The sequence below is a fragment of the Hemiscyllium ocellatum genome, chromosome 10 (assembly GCF_020745735.1).
Source record: "Hemiscyllium ocellatum isolate sHemOce1 chromosome 10, sHemOce1.pat.X.cur, whole genome shotgun sequence".
Classification (NCBI taxonomy): domain Eukaryota; kingdom Metazoa; phylum Chordata; class Chondrichthyes; order Orectolobiformes; family Hemiscylliidae; genus Hemiscyllium; species Hemiscyllium ocellatum.
The window spans coordinates 78,637,253-78,657,125 of record NC_083410.1 but is presented as its reverse complement, the minus strand read 5'-3'; the positions used below and the strand labels follow the sequence as shown (position 1 = coordinate 78,657,125).

Below are 19,873 nucleotides of genomic sequence, written 5' to 3'. Positions count from 1 at the left end.
ATTTCAATTTGAAACTGCTGTTTTTTTACACAGCAACATTAATTTCTTGGCCAAAGACATTTTTGTGATGGTCTCTGGATGTGAAAGATTCTATATAAAAGGAAGCTTTTACTTGGCGAATTCAAACTGAATTAGTGACTGCCACAAAAGCTAGTCTTTTTTATTATTCTGTGGTTGTGCTAAGAAAGAAAACTTTCAAGTAAATTTAATTGATGGACATGTGGAAGGATGATTTCAGTAATGAATTCTATTCCTTTTGGGTTTTCATTCCAATGCGGGTGTAGGCAATGTGAGGACAAATTAGAATATTGCTGTCGAGTGTGTGGTTTAAGATTATTTGTTTATCGATGAGAATACATTTGAAATTAATTCTGAGGAAAAAATTTAATTATTTAAAATATATCTCCATAAGGTGTGTGTCATCATGTGAAAGTTAACATTGTTTACCTTAAAATGGGGAGAAAATCCGCTTGCCAGTTTCAACATCTGTTGAAAATGACTGTTGGGGCTAGGTCAGTTCTACATTGCTTTCTTGATTCACCAGTTGATGCCTTCCTCTTGCAGATTTAGTCAGTTATAGAAAGTTTCAATATAGGTACTTGCTCTCTGCTGGAGACAGCTTTTAACTTTGGTTTTCGGTGTTGTTTTAAATTGCCTGGGAAACTTAATGTCCACATCTTACCTATTTGACTGGTAAAATGTTTTATGTCATGGAATATAAGTTGTTTACTGCCCACGGAGACCCAAGATAATTCAGAAGTGACTTCACTGCATTAAAATATCTCCCACACGCTTGGGATTTCACATGTCGCTGAGCATAACACTTGTTTTTCTTTTTTAGAAAGCTGCCCACTGTTGATTTTATAGTGTTGACAACACACAATATTTTGAGTAAATCATTTTGTGAATTTCTGTGAGATAACAGTTCAGGCACCCCCAAAATCTTTCTCATATGTGGATTAGGATTACTATTTCCTGAAGCCAAAAGAATACTTTAAGCGGAATCAAATTCTTTGGTTATTTCCAGATTTTTTTTCTTCTGATTTTATTTCAGATTTACAGCATGTTGCTGGGCATAGGTCGAAAAACCTGGATATTGAAAACTAATGCAACGTGGCAATTACGTTACATGCTCTGACAATCCTCTGTGTAGAGGCTAAACACATTGTTTGATATATTTACATATAACATTGAAGCAAAAAAGCACAAGGTAAAAAAAACCATGTGCATCTAATATATTTATTACTAGTTTGACTGTTTAAAACCACCTGTTTGCAGCTCCATACAGAATATTCTTACTGACAATCTGATTTCTTCCTATTCTACCAACTGAATGAGAGTGAATATCTTGTGTGTCTCTGGGGTGTGTTCTTTTGATGCAAAAGCACTCTTTTTGACGATTATTCTTAAGCTATGAAAAAAATCACAGTAAACATTGGACTAATGAGGCATGAACGATGTCTTGTTTTGGTGTTTACACCTTCCCTGTTAGACTTACCACCTTTAAAAGACAAAATTACATCATGAGACAATTATTAGTAAGAGATATACAAGTGGAGCAGCAATGGATGCAAACAAAGTACTATGACTTATGAGGACAGGAACCCATTTGGCACATCTATTTTCCACTCCTCAGTACAATAATGAAGTCCCGTTTCATGCAGCTGGCTATTGACATAGAACATAGAAAAATACAGTGCAGTACAGGCCCTTCGGCCCTCGATGTTGCGCCAATCCAAGCCTACCTAACCTACACTAGTCCACTTTCCTCCATATGCCTATCCAATGCCCGTTTAAATGCACATAAAGAGGGAGAGTCCGCCACTGTTACTGGCAGGGCATTCCATGAACTCACGACTCACTGAGTAAAGAATCTACCCCTAACATCTGTCCTATACCTACCACCCCTTAATTTAAAGCTATGCCCCCTCGTAATATCTGACTCCATACGTGGAAAAAGATTCTCATGGTCAACCCTATCTAAACCCCTAATCATCTTGAACACCTCTATCAAGTCACCCCTAAACCACCTTTTCTCCCATGAAAACAGCCCCAAGTACCTCAGCCTTTCCTCATATGATCTTCCTACCATACCAGGCAACATCCTGGTAAACCTCCTTTGCACCCGTTCCAGTGCCTCCACATCCTTCCTATAGTATGGCGACCAAAACTGCACGCAATACTCCAGATGCGGCCGCACCAGAGTCTTATACAACTGCAACGTGACCTCAGGACTCCGGAACTCAATTCCTCTACCAATAAAAGCCAGTACGTCATATGCCTTCTTCACAGCACTATTTACCTGGGTGGCAACTTTCAGAGATCTGTGTATATGGACACCAAGATCTCTCTGCTCATCCACACTACCAAGTATCCGACCATTAGCCCAGTATTCCATCTTCTTGTTACTCTTACCAAAGTGAATCACTTCACACTTAGCTACATTGAACTCCATTTGCCACCTTTCTGCCCAGCTCTGCAGCTTACCTATATGCCCCTGTAACCTGCCACATCCTTCCTCACTGTCAACAACTCCACCGACTTTTGTATCATCCGCAAACTTGCTCACCCAACCTTCTAGCCCCTCCTCCAGGTCATTTATAAAAATGACAAACAGCAATGGTCCCAAAACAGATCCTTGCGGAACACCGCTGGTAACTGCACTCCAAGATGAGCCTTTACCATCAACTACTACCTTCTGTTGTCTTCCAGTCAGCCAATTCCTAATCCAAACCTCCAACTCGCCCTCAATGCCATACCTCCGTACTTTTTGCAGTAACCTACCATGGGGAATCTTATCAAACGCCTTACTAAAATCCATATACACCACATCTACTGCTTTACCCTCATCCACCTCCTTAGTCGTCACCTCAAAGAATTCAATAAGGTTTGTGAGGCACGACCTGCCCTTCACAAAACCATGCTGACTATCCTTGATCACATTATTCCTATCCAGATGTTCATAAATCCTATCCCTTACAATTCTCTCTAAGACTTTGCCGACAACAGAGGTAAGACTCACCGGCCTATAGTTACTAGGGTTATCCCTACTCCCCTTCTTGAACAAGGGAACCACATTTGCTATCCTCCAGTCTTCTGGCACTATTCCTGCAGACAATGAGGACATAAAAATCAAGGCCAATGGCTCTGCAATCTCCTTCCTTGCTTCCCAGAGAATCCTAGGATTAATGCCACCAGGCCCAGGGGACTTATTGATATTCACCCTTTCCAGAATTTCCAACACCTCTTCCCTACATATCTCAAAGCCATCCATTCTAATTAATTGTAACTCAATATTCACATCGGCAACAATGTCCTGTTCCTGAGTGAATACTGATGAAAAGTATTCATTCAGTGTCTCCCCAATTTCTTCAGCCTCCACACGCAACTTCCCACTACTCTCCTTGACTGGACCTATTCCTACCCTAGTCATCCTTTTATTCCTGACATACCTATAGAAAGTCTTTGGGTTTTCCCTAATCCTACCAACCAAGGACTTTTCATGTCCCCTCCTTGCTGCTCTTAGCTCTCTCTTTAGATCCTTCCTGGCTACCTTATAACTCTCAATCGCCCCAATTGAACCTTCACGCCTCATCTTTACATAGGCTGCCCTCTTCCCTAATTTTGAAGCCTACTTTTCCAAGCCACGCATCCTAGGTCATGCCTCACCGCATCATAATTTCCCTGCCCCCAGCTATAACTCTTGCCCTGTAGTGCACACTTATCCCTCTCCATCACTAGAGTAAACGTCACCGAATTGTGGTCACTGTCCCCAAAGTGTCACCTACCTCCAATTCTAACACCTGGCCTGGTTCGTTACCCAGAACCAAATCCAGTATGGCCTCACCTCTTGTTGGCCTGTCTACATATTGTGTCACGAAACCCTCCTGCACACATTGGACAAACACCGACCCATCTAACGTACTCGAGCTATAGCTTTCCCTGTCAATATCTGGAAAGTTAAAGTCCCCCATAACAACCACCCTATTATTTTCACTCTTCTCCTGAATCATCCTCGCAATCCTTTCTTCTATGTCTCCAGGACTATTAGGAGGCCTGTAGAAAACTCCTAACAGGGTGACCTAACCTTTCCTATTTCTAAGCTCAGCCCAAACTACCTCAGATGGCGAGTCTTCATCCATCGTCCTTTCCACTGCGGTAATACTATCTTTGACAAGCAATGCCACACGTCCCCCTCTTTTACCCCCACCTCTGACCCTACTGAACCTACAACAAACAATCTTGCCCCTGTTCTACCCATGTCTCCGTAATAGCCACAGCATCGAACTCCCAAGTACCAACTCACGCTGCAAGTTCACCTATCTTATTTCGTATACTTCTCGCATTGAAGTATACACCCTTCAAGCCACCTTCCTGTTTACAGGCACACTCCTTGAGATTGATGCCTGGTTCCTAACCTCCCTACACTCCAGGTCCTGCACCCTAAAGCTACAGTCTAGGTTCCCATGCCCCTGCAGAGTTAGTTTAAACCCCCTGAAAGAGCACGAGCAAATCTCCCCCCAAGGACACTGTTGCTCCCCAGGTTCAGGTGTAGACCATCCTGTTTATAGAGGTCCCACCTTCCCCAGAAAGAACCCCAGTTATCCAGAAACTGGAATCCCTCCCTCCTGCACCATCCCTGTAGCCACGCATTTAACTGCTCTCTCTCCCTATTCCTCGACTCTCTATCACGTGGCACAGGTAACAAACCAGAGACAACAACTCTGTTTGCTCTAACTCTGACCTTCCAACCTAGCTCCCTGAAAACCTGCCTAACATCCTCATCCCTCTTCCTACCTATGTCATTGGTGCCAATGTGGACCACGACTTCGGGCTGCTCCCCCTACCCCTTAAGGACCCGGAAAACACGATCAGAGACATCACGTACCCTTGCATCTGGGAGGCAACATACCAAACGTGAGTCTCTCTCGCCCCCACAAAACTGCCTATCTGTGCCCCGAACTATCGAGTCTCCAATAACTATTGCTCTGCTCTTCTCCACCCTTCCCTTCTGAGCAACGGGATTAGGCTCCGTGCCTGAGGCCTGAACCCCATTGCTTACCCCTGGTAAGTCCCCCCCCCCCCCCACAAGCATCCAAAATGGTATACTTGTTCTTGAGGGGAATGGCCACAGGCGGTCTCTGCACTGGCTGCTTCCTCCCAGTCCCCCTCACTGTGACCCATCTATCTGCAATCTTTGGAGTTACTACTTCCCTAAAGCCCCGATCTATGACCCCCTCTGCCTCCCGAATGATCCTAAGTTCATCCAACTCCTGCTCCAGTTCTCTAACACGGTCTTGGAGGAGCTGGAGATGGGTGCACTTCCTGCAAGTGTAACCAGTAGGGACGACCATGGCATCCCTCACCTCAAACATGTTGCAAGAGCAACATTGCACTGCCTTCACTGTCATCCCTCTAAAAGTAACCTTTTTAAAAAAAAACTAGGTCTAAACACTAGAATAAGCAAAATGCAGTACTTACCTTCTTACCACAATGGGTCTTATTATTAGGAGGAGGGTGGGTGGGAGGCTCTACCTCTGTAGTGCCTCGGGTTCCTCTCCTGTACGCCTTTATAGGAAAAAACAACTTATCCAGGTAAGCTTGCGCTACACCAGCTTCCGGGTTCGCTCCGTGCTTTTTAAAAAAAAAATTCAAATTTAAACCGCTAAACAAACGTCACCGAGCTTTCAAGCAGCCACTGCCACCAGCCCTTACCTGCTCTGCTGAGAGTGAGGCCGAGGCCTTGAAGCTGCGCACCTTTATAGGGGAAAAAAAAACGTACCCAGGTAAGCTTGCGCTATACCATCTTCCGGGTTCGCTCCGTGCTTTTTTTTTAAAAGAAAATTCAAATTTAAACCGCTAAACAAATGTCACCGAGCCTTCAAGCTGCCACTGCCAAACAGCCCTTACCTGCTCTGCTGAGAGAATGACCATTTGTAGTCTGAGTGAAATGAGTTTTTCAATGACACCATGTTTTATTTGGATTTCCCATAATTATCTGAACATCACAAAATAGTCCTTATTTCTAGGACCAATACTCTTCTTTTTTGGTGCACAATGCAGTACCCTGTTTAGGCTAATTTGATTGAATTTCCTAATCCTTATGGAGTCTTCAGGTGCATCACTCATAGATTATAGTGAAAGGTTTGTTTGCTTAAAAATTGCCAACATTAAAATTGTAGTGATTAACACCAAAATCCATTTCTTATGATCGGGAATGGTGCTGTTTCCAAGCTTGATTTAAGTAATACTGAATGTGACCATCTGCCCATGCTCTAAGCTGTTGCAATCTATTTTGAAGTGGCTTTGCTAGAATACACACATCATGACATGACAGATCAAAATAAAAATTCAGTACAAATTTATTTAATCCTCAATAGTTTAATGAATTGCAATTAGAAGCAGTTTCATTGTCTTCAACATTAGTCACTGGATTTTAAGAACATCTTAATCTTAAAGCGCAATGTTTTCCAACAGTTAGCACTTGATTATTTTTCTTCCGAACGTTGTTACTTTCATATTGTTTTCTTGGGAGGGCAAATTAAATTGCTCCCAAATGTACATTCCTTTTCCTATCTCCATCTAGCCTTGGGAAATATTGTTTCTCGTCTTACAAAAAACAGCATCTTTGCGCCCGAAGATATCTTGTAAAAGGCTGTACAGATTGCAAAAAAAGGTAGCACACATTATATGCGACATTTAGATTTAACATGTTTCGTCATCTCTAATTGTTCTTGAGTGTAGATCTCAGCAGGAATTGAAACAGCTTGTGTGAGGAAAAAAGCAAAATTAGATTTTAAAAAAATACCAAATTTGATTTCTTGAAATGAAGTTTTAAACTTTGTAACAGCACATTCTTTTTATTATTCTTCTCACTAACAAGGTATCTAGTCTCTTGTCCATCACAGCTATGTGAACTAATCTTGTGTGAGAAACAGTATTTGCATCTTAAGGCTGTTTGCTGAATAATGTTACTTGGCTGTCACAAGATACTCCACCTCCTGCAGAGAGAATAGGGTCAGCACAGCTGCCTCACCACAAGTGGTGTGTAACCAGTTGCACTAGTCAATTGAGGTGTATTGTCAGAATTGCCTATGAGCACCCTAAAGCAAAAGGGATGAGATCAACTACCTGAAGGACTACTGGCTGGGTGGGTCAGATCCAGGCTAGCTTTGAGCTGTAACTGCTGCTAACTCTGGGGAGGAAGTCCCCCTTTCTGTGTGGTGATGTGGCTGATATAACACTTTTTAATATTAAAAAGTGTACGGAATTGGAGAGGTTGCCTCAAAATGGTGTGCTCCTTCTTACCTCATCTATAAGCCACTGTTCCTTCAGTGTTGCAGGGTCTCCCATTGGCCCTCCAGCTTCGAAACACCATCCATTGTTGCTCATTCAACAGTCCACCCTCTGACCACTATTGATGACCAATTTGCGGAAAATCGTTTCGAGTCTGGTCTCCCAAACTATGCAGTATTGTGACCCTTCATTGACCCTGATGCTGAAGTCCTGACCTAGAGGATAAATTCCTGCTGTACATGTGTGATCTGTAATCCAAGTGTGATTTAATCAAGTAGTATCTCTTTATTAGCTTTCCAGTCCTATCTCTTCAGTAATGAGCTCCATTCTTGAAAGGCTTAATAACCTAGGCTGCTACATTATGGTCTTATTGGCATCTCCAATTCTTTCTGCTGTTCTATCATTTTCGACCCATTTCTAAGGAGTACGATGGCTGCCTTATTTTAGATTAGATTAGATTCCCTATAGTGTGGAAACAGGCCATTCGGCTCAACACGTCCTTACCGACCCTCCGAAGAGTAAACCACACAGTCCTAATGCACCTAACACTGGGCAATTTAGCAGGGCCAATTCACCTGACCTGCACATCTTTGGACTGTGGGAGGAAGTCCACGCAGACAATGTGTAAACTCCACACAGACAGTCGCCCGAGGCTGGAATCGAACCTGGGACCCTGGTGCTGTGAGGCATTCTTCTGACAGAAATGGTCCACCTATGTTCATCTGTGTTGAGGTTTTTTTGCCAATTGCACTCATCCTGAAAAGGTTATAGATTTGTTCGCTGAGCAGATGTTTTTCTGCAGACGTTTCATCATCTGGCTAGGTGACATCGTCAGTGATCCTCTGGTAGAGCATTGGTGGTCTGAGCTACCTGGTATTTGTGTCTCTGTCACCTCTGTCACCTACATAGGAACATAGAATTTAGGAGGAGCAAGCCATATAGCCCTTCATCATTCAGAAGGATCGTAGCTGATCTGATTGTGGGCTCAACTTCAGTTTTCTATCTGCTTCCACCTCCCCTCAAAATAAAATCTTGGCTCTCTAGTCTATCAGAAATCTTGTCTAGCTCAGCCTTATATCAATGTAATGATGCAGCTTCCATTGTCATCTTGGGAAACAAATTCCACAGACTAAATTCTATCAAAGAAAATATTCCTCCTCATCTCCATTTTAAAAGGACGATTTTTTATTCCTGAACACTCTGCCCTTGATTCCGTCCTGTCTTGCAGGAAGGAATATCCTCTTAGAGTGTACTTTGTCAAGTTTCCTCAGGTTTGTTTGTTTTTGATATTATATGACCACATAATTTGTAGAATCACATCTTATTTCACTAACTCCAATGGGTATTGGCTCAAACTATTCAAATCCTTCTCGTTCATGTCAAGAATGGATTAAGTGTACATTTTATGAAATGCTTTAAAATATTTATATCCTGTTTCAAATAAAGAGACCAAATTTGTGCAAAGCACAGAGAATGAGAAAGAGGGGAAGAAAAAAAAAGTTCCAGATTACTTGAATAAAATGTTTTCAGCTTGGTTAACATGAGTTAGATTCTATTAAGGTCTATATCTAGTCGAACTCTTTCTGTTCATCTGTTTGCAGGAGCTCAGTTGTAGCCAAGTTGCAGATGAAGGTTATAAACCAGGAATTAGATAACATTGCAGACAAAATTATGGACTTTTCCAGAAATCAGACTCTTGAGAGAGGTCAAAATTAGCAGTATGCTTAGTTAAGTCCGGAGCTGCTTTAACTGATTGCCCTGATGGTATAAGCAGACTGAAAAAAATAAGTCAAAAACTGCATAATTAAAGATAATTCAAATTAACAGTTTGTCATGTTACTGTGGGTTTTCTGGCTTAGCCATTCAGCAAACAGTGTGCTTTGGTACCCTGGTATTCTGTTTTGTTGCAGACAATTGTGCAAGCATTAGTGCCATCTCGTGCACAATGTATTTCAGTTGTTTTTGTTCTGAATGAGCTGAAGTAGACATCCTGTCCAGTGTTCCTGTGTTGGCTTGACTGGAATATTCATATAAATGGGAAGTGAGATGTTCCAGAATGGCGATGGGTTAGATTTATCCAGGTAATTGGATATTTCTAAAACAGAAATGTACCCATTCAGTGTTTGATAGCAGCCATCTTTGAATCTTCTTTTGAGTAGTCACACATACAGATGTGTGTGTGTGTGTGTGTGTGTGTGTGTGTAGATTTAAATAGGTCTGAAAGGTGCTGAGAGAAATTGTTTGGAAAACTAAGATAATGCATTTGGGCAGTGGGAACAAGGCAAGGGAAAATGCAAAAGGTGTAAAACTGAGAAGTGTGGAATAAACAAGGGGACCTTGGAGTACAGTTTTCCAGATCTCTGAAGGTAGCAGAAAAGGTGAGATGTTTAACAGTGCATGTGGGATAAATCTGAACCTACAGTATTAAAGGATGGAGATTATATTGAAATTGTCATTAACACTGGTTATTCCACAGAATTGTGCAACCATTCTCGCTAAAAATGCTGGACATAGAGTCATAGAGATGTACAGCATGGAGACAGACCCTTCAATCCAACCTGTCCACGCCGACCAAATATCCCAGCCCAATCTAGTCCCATTTGCCAGCATTTAGCCCATATCTCTCTTAAATCCTTACTATTCATGTACCCATCCAAATGCCTCTTACAATTGCAACATTTACCAGTCTCCACCATATCCTTTGGCAGCTCATTCCATACACGTACCACCCTCTGTGAAAAAGTTGCCCCTTAGTTCTCTTTTAGATCTTTCCCCTCTCGCCCTAAAACTATGCCCTCTAGTTCTGGACTCCCTGATCCCAGGGAAAAGATTTTGTCCATTTATCCTATCCATGCCCCTCATAATTTTGTAAACCTCTAAGGTCACCCCTCAACCTCTGACTCTCCAGGGGAAACACCCCCAGCCTGTTCAGCCTCTCCCTCTAGCTCAAATCCTCCAATCCTGGCAACATCCTTGTAAATCTTTTCTGAACCCTTTCAAGTTTCACAACATCTTTCCAATATGATACGTTTCAGCATCTTTTGTAGTCCCAACCATGAAATCCTATGTCTTCAACCAATCGGTTAACTTGATATGACAAAAAGAAATAGCTACACACACTTGTCACAGCAAAGATGATGTACCTGAATGTGGTCCTGTCCACTGATTCCAAGCAGTCCCAGAGCTGGTCTTCCACAACCTTGGATCAGCATTGTTCTTCCTTTTGTGAAGGATCCTCCTGTTTCAACTTCTGCTTGTAAGCTGGGAAGAGGAACACAGTGCTGTGATCTGATTTTCTGAAATGTGGGCAGGGAATGGAGTGGTAAGTATCTTTGGTTGTGTAACAGTGGTCCATGATGCTTGGCCCTCTGGTGGGGCAGGAGATATGTTGGTGGTGTTTTGGCAGAACCCTCTAAAGGGTAGCCTGGTTGAAGTCACTGACCATGATGAATAGGGCCTCATGGCAATTTAATTTGCCCTCCCAAGAAAGCAATATGAAAGTAACAACGTTCGGAAGAAAAATAATCAAGTGCTAACTGTTGGAAAACATTGTGCTTTAAGATTAAGATGTTCTTAAAATCCAGTGACTAATGTTGAAGACAATGAAACTGCTTCTAATTGCCTCACAGCGCCAGGGTCCCAGGTTCGATTCCAGCTGTGGCAGTGTAAATCATGTCCAGGGCATTCTTTCATCCACACTGGGTGGGATGAAGACTACTGTCAGGATGGCAGAGGTGAACTCTCGTAGGTAGTAGGGATGGCATTTTACTGTAAGATCTTCCAGATCTAGGGAGCAGTGGCTCGTCAAGGTCACTAAGATCGAGCACTAGGAAGTGTTGATCAGGAAGCATACCCCATCAACCTTGGCCTTGTCCGAGGATGTCGTGCAGCTCACATGATGTATGGAGTACCTATCAGCTTATAGGGCGCAGTCAGGAATGGCAGGTGTGAGCCAAGTCTCCATGGAGCAGAGCACACAACAGTCTGTCAGTTCCCTCTGGTAGGTAAGTGGTGGAGGGAATGCGTATTGGTGGATGTGGTACCAATTAAGCATGCTGCTTTGATCTAGATAGAGACAAGCTTCTTGTGTTTTTGGAGCTGCACTCATCCAGGCAAGGAGAGAGTATTCCATCACATTCCTGAGTTATTCCTTATAGATTGTGAACCAGCTTTGGGGAATCAGGAAGTGATTCTTATCCTGTGACTTGCTCTTAGCATCGCAGAATCCCCACAGTGTGGGAGCAGACCATTCAGTGCGTCGAGTCCACACTACCCCTCCGAAGAACATCCAACTCATACTCACTCCCCCACCTTATCCCTGTAATCTTACATTTCCCATGGCTAATTCACCTAGCCTGCACGTCTGTAGACATTATGGGCAATTTAGCAGATCAATCCGCCTACCCTGCACATTGTTGGATTGTGGGAAGAAACCAGATGAAACCCATGCAGACACGAGGAGAATGTGTAAACTCTATATAGATAGTCACTCAAGGATGGAATCATACCCAGATTGCTGGTGTGTGAGGCAGCAGTGGTAACTACTGAGCCACCATGTTGTCTGTTGTAGCCATTGTATTATATGCCAAGTCCAGTTTCTGGTCAATGGCAGCCCCAGTGTGTTAGTGGGGGATTCTGTGATGGTAACACTACTGAATGTCAAGGGGTGGTGGTTGGATTGACACTTTCTGATGATGGTCATAGGCTGGCATTTGTGTGGAGTGAATGTTATTTGCCACTGGTCAGCCCAAATCTTGATATTGTCTAGATGTTGTTGCATTTGAACATGGACTGCTTCATGAATAGTACTGAACATTATTGCAATCATCAACTAACACCGCAACTTCTGACTTTCTGATGGATGAAGCTGAAGATGGTTGGGCCTAGGATGCTACCCTGAGGCACTCCCACGGAGATGCCCTGGAGTTGAGTTGACTGACATCCAATAGCAACAACCATCTTCTTTTATGTTTGGGTATGACTCCAACAAGTAGAGTTTTATCCCTGATTCCCATTGATTTTGGTTTTGCTAGGGCTTTTTGATGTCTCACTCCCTCTCACCTAACATGTGGAATTCAGCTCTTTTGTCCATGTTTTAACCAAGGCTGTAATAAAATTAGGAGTTGTGTGGCCCTGGCAAAACCGAAACTGGGTGTCAGAGCAGATGGTTGCCAAGCAATGCTGCTTGATAGCACTGCTGATACCTTCTATCATTTTACTGATGATGGTGAGCACACAGATGGGATAGTAACAGCCAGGTTGAAATTGTCCCGCTTTTTGTGTGCAGGACGTAGGTGGGCAATTCTCTACGTTGTCAGGAGGATGCCAATGGTGTGGCTGAATGGCAAGAACTTGGGGGAGTGGCAAGTTCTGGAGCATAAGTCTTCAGTACTGTTGATGGAATGCTGTCAGGACCCATTGTCTTTGCAGTATCTAGTGTGTCCAACTGTTTCTTGATATCACATAAAGTGAATTGAATTGGCTGTAAACTGGCCTATATGATGTTAGGGACCACTGGGGGAGGCCAAGATTGGTTCTTCACTTGGCACTTTTGACTGAAGATTGCTGCAAACAATTGAACTTTGTCTCTTGCACTCATGTGCTGGGCTCCTCCATCATTGAGGATGGGGGTGTTTGTGGAGCCATCTCCTGCAGTGAGTTGTTTAATTGTCCTTCATAATTCATGACTAGATGTGGTAGAACTGTAGACCTTAGCTCTGATCCATTGGTTGTGGCATTGCTTAGCTCTGTCTGTCACTTGCTACTTCTGCTGTTTGTCATACAAGTAGTCCTGTTTAGTTGCTTCACAAGGTTGACACCTCATTTTCAGATATGCCTGTACTGCTCCTGATATACACACTCCATTGCACCAGGTTAATCTTCCAGCTGGATAGTAATGTTTGAGTGGGATGTGCTGGGCCATGACGTTGCAGATTTTGCTGGAGTACAATTCTGTTGCAGCATCTCCCATCTTGAGTTGCTAGATGTGTTTGAGGTTATACCATTTAACATGATTAAAGTGATACATAACATAGTGGAGGATATTGTCAGTGTGAAGGTGGACTTTGTGTCTGCAAGGACTGTGTAGTCAACACTCTTCCCAAAACAGTCATGCACAGAATACCTGAGCAGAAATTCTCGAACCTCAGCACTGTGCTGAGAGACAGCACAGTGGGCGGCACAGTGGTTAGCACTGCTGCCTCAGAGCGCCTGAGACCCGGGTTCAATTCCCGACTCAGGCGACTGACTGTGTGGAGTTTGCACGTTCTCCCCGTGTCTGCATGGGTTTCCTCCGGGTGCTCCGGTTTCCTCCCACAGTCCAAAGATGTGCGGGTCAGGTGAATTGGTCATGCTAAATTGCCCGTAGTGTTAGGTAAGGGGCAAATGTAGGGGTATGGGTGGGTTGCGCTTCAGCGGGTCGGTGTGGACTTGTTGGGCCGAAGGGCCTGTTTCCACACTGTAAGTAATCTAATCTAATTGTTGGTAACTTTTGTATGTACTGTTTTCAGAATGTGGCTCTTTACTAAGTACCTTGAATCATTGGCAGAAGGTTCCATGTTTGATACTTAATGTAGCAGTTCACTGGGGTTGCACAGGTGTTTCCTGGTCTCTGCTTCTATATTTTTTGTGCAACTTAGTTTGATTATTGAATTAGCTGAGTTGCTAAATCAAACTTTGTGTGACAGTTTGCTGTTAGTATCATCTAAATCTGGGCCTGACTCATTTGCTGCTGTCATAAAGAAAAACAGAATGCGGTTGCTAATTAGGGTAATTGAAGAAGTCTTCCTAGATATTTCCTCTTAGAATCTGCTAGCACCAACTGTTCATTTCCTGCTCCTGTTAGACTCAGACTCATTCCCATCTTAGTGGCAGTATGCCTGCACACGCCAAATCTGTGTTACAAAATTGGACACATTCTTCTTCGTCTTTTGATAATTTTTGTCTGGCAAATAGATTTTCCTTTCATTTCAAATAGAAATGTTCAAAGATTTAAAAAAAAATACATTATGCTCTGTGTAATGATTTTTCTTTCTCATTGTTTGCAGCAATTTCCTGGCAATTAACTTTTTATTCCTGGAGCCTAGAGGGCAATAATATATTTTAAACAATTCCCTCTAGATTTTCAGTTTGTACATTTAGAATCCATACATAGAATGGTAATAGCACACATGGACCCCATTCAGCCGACTGTAAGCAGGCCAATTCACTGTTCCCTGTAGTCTGGCAACTTTTTTTTTCTTATCGGATGCTTATCAAATTCCATTTTGTAGGCCATAATTTTTTTTTCGACCACATTCTCGAACTGTATACTCCAGATGCTAAGCACTGACTGTGTAGAAAAGCTTTGCTTCATGCTGCCTGTTGGTTATTTTGTCTTTGTTTCTAATCAGTATCATCTTCTGTTTTTGGCTCCTTTGCCAATGGGTGCACTTTCTACCTAGACCCATTATGATCTTGAATGCCTCTTTTGTTACAATCGCGGGAAAAGATCAGTATCTTTCTTTTACTCCCAGTTATCAACTGAAGAAACCATGTGACCTAATTCTACACTTTAAACAAAATTCTCTAATGTATGAGTTAAACAGTGAATGTTACTAGAGCACTATTTCATAAACAATTATATCTTGCACTCAAAAATTGCAACAACAAACTTTGCCTGCTTCCATCTAAAGGTGATTCCCCTATGTGTGACAGGATTTTGATGTCTTTTTTTTCTGGGATCAAAATAATGAGTGGAATAGATAGAGTCAATAGCCAGAGACTTTTCCCCAGGGCAGGATTGACTGGTACGAGAAGTCATAGTTTGAAGATATTAGGAGGAAGGAACAAAGGAGACGTCAGAGGTCGGTTCTTTACGCAGAGAGTTGTGAATGCATGGAATGCATTGCCAGCTGTTGTGGTGAAAGCAGAGTCATTGGGGACATTTAAGTGACTGCTGGACATGTATATGGATAGCAGTGAGTTGAGGGGTGCCTAGGTTAAGTTACTATATTTTACATTAGGATTAAACCTAGGCACAACATCGTGGGCCAAAGGGCCTGTTCTGTGCTGTACTTTTCTATGTTCTATGTTCAAAACTAAGGTGTAGCACAGCTCTCAGGAATTCACTTTAATTTACTAGTGTGTTCCCACTGTTCTGAGTTATGAAATACCTTGGGTTCCTTCAATTAACATCTGGCTAGATGACACTTCAATACCTCATGATTGTGGACACTCAGCTCAGGCGTGAGCCTTCTGTAACTGGTCAACAGCTCCTGAAACAAAATATTTCTACTTACCTCAAAGCTGCTTCCAGCTAATTTCATCTGCATGCTTCTGCAGAAAACCATACATCTAAACATCAAAAAAACCCTTTTAATATCTCCCCATGACATTATGGTACATAGGCATAACCTAAATAGCCAACTAAACAAACAACTTCCAATGTTCTTTGGGGAGGGAAATTTGCTATCCTTTTCCGGTCTGGCCCTTACATGACTCCAGGTCCACAGCACTGTAGCTGGTTCTTAACTGCTGACTGAGAATAGCACTGAGCATGTTAGAATTTCAAATTCAGTTGGAGGAGAAGCAACTGGAGTCCCATTCCAGTATTCTTTTGTAAAATAAAGGTAACTACATTGGCATGAGGACAGAGTTGACTGGGTAAAAGACTAATGTTTGGACTGGAGGTTTTTGACCACTGGTGGGCTCTAAGGATCTGTGCTGGCTCTACTGCTTTTTGTCATGTGTGTAAATTATTTCAAAATGAAAATAGCATGTATGGTTAGTAAACTTGCAGGAGACACCAAAATTGGTGGTGTAGTGAACAGCGAAGAGGTTTACCTCCGAATACATAAGGACCTTGACCAGACAGATCAATGGGCCAAGTGGCAGCACAGGGAGTTTAATTTAGATAAATGTGAGATGCTGCATTTTGGTAAGGCAAATCAGGGCCGGACTTTAGATTAGATTACATTACAGTGTGGAAACACCCTTCGGCCCAACAAGTCCACACCGACCCGCCGAAGCGCAACCCACCCATACCCCTACATTTACCCCTAACCTAACACCATGGGCAATTTAGCATGGCCAATTCACCTGACCCGCACATCTTTGGACTGTGGGAGGAAACCCACGCAGACACGGGGAGAACGTGCAAACTCCACATAGTCAGTCGCCTGAGTCGGGAATTGAACCCGGGTCTCGGGCGCTGTGAGGCAGCAGTGCTAACCACTGTGCCACCGTGCCTCCCACTTGTACACTTAATGGTAAGAATTTCAAGATAATATACAAACAAAAACTATGGCATATAATATTTCAAAGGCCAGTGACAGGTAAAAAGAGTGGGAAACGTTTGAAGATCAACAAAGCATCAACTAAAAAAGTAATAAAAAGAGCAAAGGTAAATTATGGAAGAAAAGTAAAGGGGCCTTTGCAACTAATGCACAGTGGCAGCAGTGTGTACCATCTACTAGAAGCACTACAGGACTCCACCCCCCCAACCCCACATGTGTGCACATATACGACAGCACCACCTAAATCAGCAACCTCCAGAAGGACCGGGTAGTAGATGCATGGAAACACCACTACCACCTGTAAGACCTGTACACCCTTCCTTGGAACTAAATAATACTACTTTGCTGTTTCTGTGACAAAATCGTGGATCCCCTTGCTTAATAGTATTGTGGTTGTGTCTGCACTGAGTCCCTTTACTGGTTCTTCCCCTGCAACAGTTCCAGGTGGTGACTCATCACCTTTTGGGCAGTAAATGTTGGCCAAGCCAGTAATCCATACAGGCTTTGTATAAATGTTTTTTTTAAATTTTGAAACTTCCCTTGTACTGGGACATTGTATGAACAATTTAAACTCCTTAAGGCAGTTGTATAAATTCTGTTACCTTCAGAAAAACTGAGAAATGTTGCACATTGTTCAGTAGATCCCCACTTCCAATCCTGACCTTATTAAATAAGATGGACAAACTTTTACATTGCAATTACTCTCTGTCTGCTTGCCAGCTTCATTTGACTTGCATTTAAAAATTTCACTCTCAAAACTGAAAATTGTATTCCAAAAGTATGCGCTTCATGGATGCATATAATTCTAAAATCATTAAATCTTCTCTTTTTACAGTTTCACATCTAGAGAGGAACACCAGTTCTCCATTCTATCCAAGTAACATCATTCCTAAAACAATTGTCATATTTTCTGCACCTTTTCTAATGCTTTCCCATTCTTCTGAAAATGCCATGTCCTGAATTGGTCACACTATTCCAGTTGGGGTCCAGTACTTGAGCGTTTACAGAATTAGTCAGAACACATTCCATTTCTTCTATTGATGGTCAAGTACATAGTATTTTTGTTCTGTGAAAGCCTCTCTGCCTGTCCAGAATCTCATTAACACAGAGCTTTTGTTTCTTCCAGACATTTCTAGCACCAGTCAACCAGGTTTTTCCTGCAGAAGAAGATAATAAAAAGGATGTAGAAGATAATTGTAAGTAGGAAACGTGACCTTTGGAGCACTTAATACTTATGTTTAGCGAACAACCTGTAATGTCTGTCTGCCATACCGGAGTACAAGATTCTTTTGACAGTTGAACTCTTCTCTATGTAAAATGTTTAGTAAACTATACAACAATTACACAACACTTGATGACCTTCACATATTTCATAGCACAGGAGCAATTTCATCTGTTTGTCTCAGTTTTTTTAAAGCGCATCATTAGTCATTTTTGAAATGGTTAGAGATTGATTCTGAATTAATATTTAACTAATTTATAGCTGGCAGTTTTCCATAAGTATGAAATCCTTCTATTCCAAAGGAATGTAATTTATTTTCCACACTTCACTTCTAGGAATTGACCAAATATGCTTATAATCTGAAGTTAGTCCTGCAGTGACTCTAACTGGAGTTTCCCAGAGAGAACCGAAATATGAAATAGTATCTTGCCATTGCATATAAGACAGAGTGAAAACTCTGCCTACACTTTTTTGAAGACCTGGTTTTTAACAAGTAACAATGTTTAATTCTCACTAACTTGATTTTTTTTAGATTAGATTAGATTCCCTACAATGTGGAAACAGGCCCTTCGGCCCAACAAGTCCACACCGACCCTCCGAAGAGTAATCCACCCCACTCTGACTAATGCATCTAACAACTGTGGACAATTTAGCATGACCAATTCACCTGACCTGCACATCTTTGGAATGTGGGAAGAAACTGGAGTACCTGGAGGAAACCCACGCAGACATGGGGAGAATGTCTGTGTCCATGTAGAGTTTGCACAGTCACCCACAGCTGGAATCGAACCTGGGACCCTGGTGCTTTGAGGCAGCAGTGCTAACCACTGAGCCACCATGCCACCCTATTTTAAATGTAATTGCATCTTAACTCAAGAAAAGTAAAGTCAACATTTGTCTTCCTCGACCATGAGAGAGAGAGATGACTAGTGAGGGTTTAACTTGAGGGTCACTGTTTCTCAGAGAGGTTGAGAAGCAGAGTCCTTCATGATGACCTCAACCAATGTTAGAATTGAACCCATGCAGTTGGAATCACTCTGCACCACAAACCAGCTGTCCAGCTAACTGAGTTAAGCTCAGTAAAACTAGTGTAACAAATGGTTCCTCATCTTACTCATTGACATAGTGCATACAACTTGTTAATAATGGTCGTATGGTTTTCTTGCTAACCACATTAATGCATGAAACATTGGATGTTTTGCTTTATAATAACAAAGTGCATCACAGGTTGAAAGTTGCCTGAAGTTGGCATGGATTGCCAATTGGCTGCCAATTGATGCATGCTATGATATTTTCATAAAGTAGTGATATTGGGAAAAGATGGGTGGTGCTTGTGCCTTCTGATCTGCCCAGTCAAATCCATTTATGTAAGCTTCATTTTCCATTGATTTATGATTTAGCAATCTTCCTCTTGACATAATTTATACTGTTGCAAATGTTCCTATTAAAGCTTTCAATTGGATTTATACCTGTTACTAGCATATTTCTCATATAATTGGTGTTTCTTGGGATTGGAAAAGGAATGCTTGTTCTCTTAATGTAGGGATTGCAATGCTGCATTTCTGGCTTACATAAGCTATTTTTCTTTTTTAGCTTTACAGTGTATCAACATGGTTTTAGTAGTAACTTCTATTGTTCAAAACAGTTGCCAAAGGTTTACAATTGTGGGCATTCAAATTTTCAAGTATAGCTCAAAAAGTTGGTGAAAGGCACAGTGGCACAGCAGTTAGCACTGCTTCCTCTCAGTGCCAGAGACCCGGGTTCAATTCCCGCCTCAGGCGACTCTCTGTGTGGAGTTTGCACATTCTCCCCGTGTCTGCGTGGGTTTCCTCTGGGTGCTCCGGTTTCCTCCCACAATCAAAAAATGTGCCGGTTAGGTGAATTGGTGAGGCTAAATTGCCCGTAATGTTAGGTGAAAGGGTAAATGTAGGGGAATGGGTCTGGGTGATTTGCGCTTCGGCGGGTCGGTGTGGACTTGTTGGGCCGAAGGGCCTGTTTCCACACTGTAAGTAATCTAGTCTCCAGAAAACTGGATTTTGATAATGGCATAGACAGTTATATATCTAAATTTGCTGTTGAC

At 42.3% G+C, this 19,873-nt stretch overlaps 1 protein-coding gene across 5 annotated transcripts in view; it reads left to right on the top strand.

Annotated features, from left to right (window-relative positions):
• The window catches only part of LOC132819818 (unconventional myosin-VI-like), a 273,784-nt gene that overhangs the window by 103,541 nt on the left and 150,370 nt on the right, over window positions 1-19,873 (top strand). For 4 of the 5 annotated variants that reach the window (XM_060831639.1, XM_060831642.1, XM_060831641.1 and 1 more), the window contains exon 3: window positions 17,698-17,767. The exons of the other annotated variant lie outside the window; for it this stretch is intronic. In XM_060831639.1, coding sequence (XP_060687622.1) covers window positions 17,698-17,767 — 70 coding nt within the window. The remainder of the gene's footprint in view (window positions 1-17,697; window positions 17,768-19,873) is intronic. 5 annotated transcript variants of the gene reach the window in all.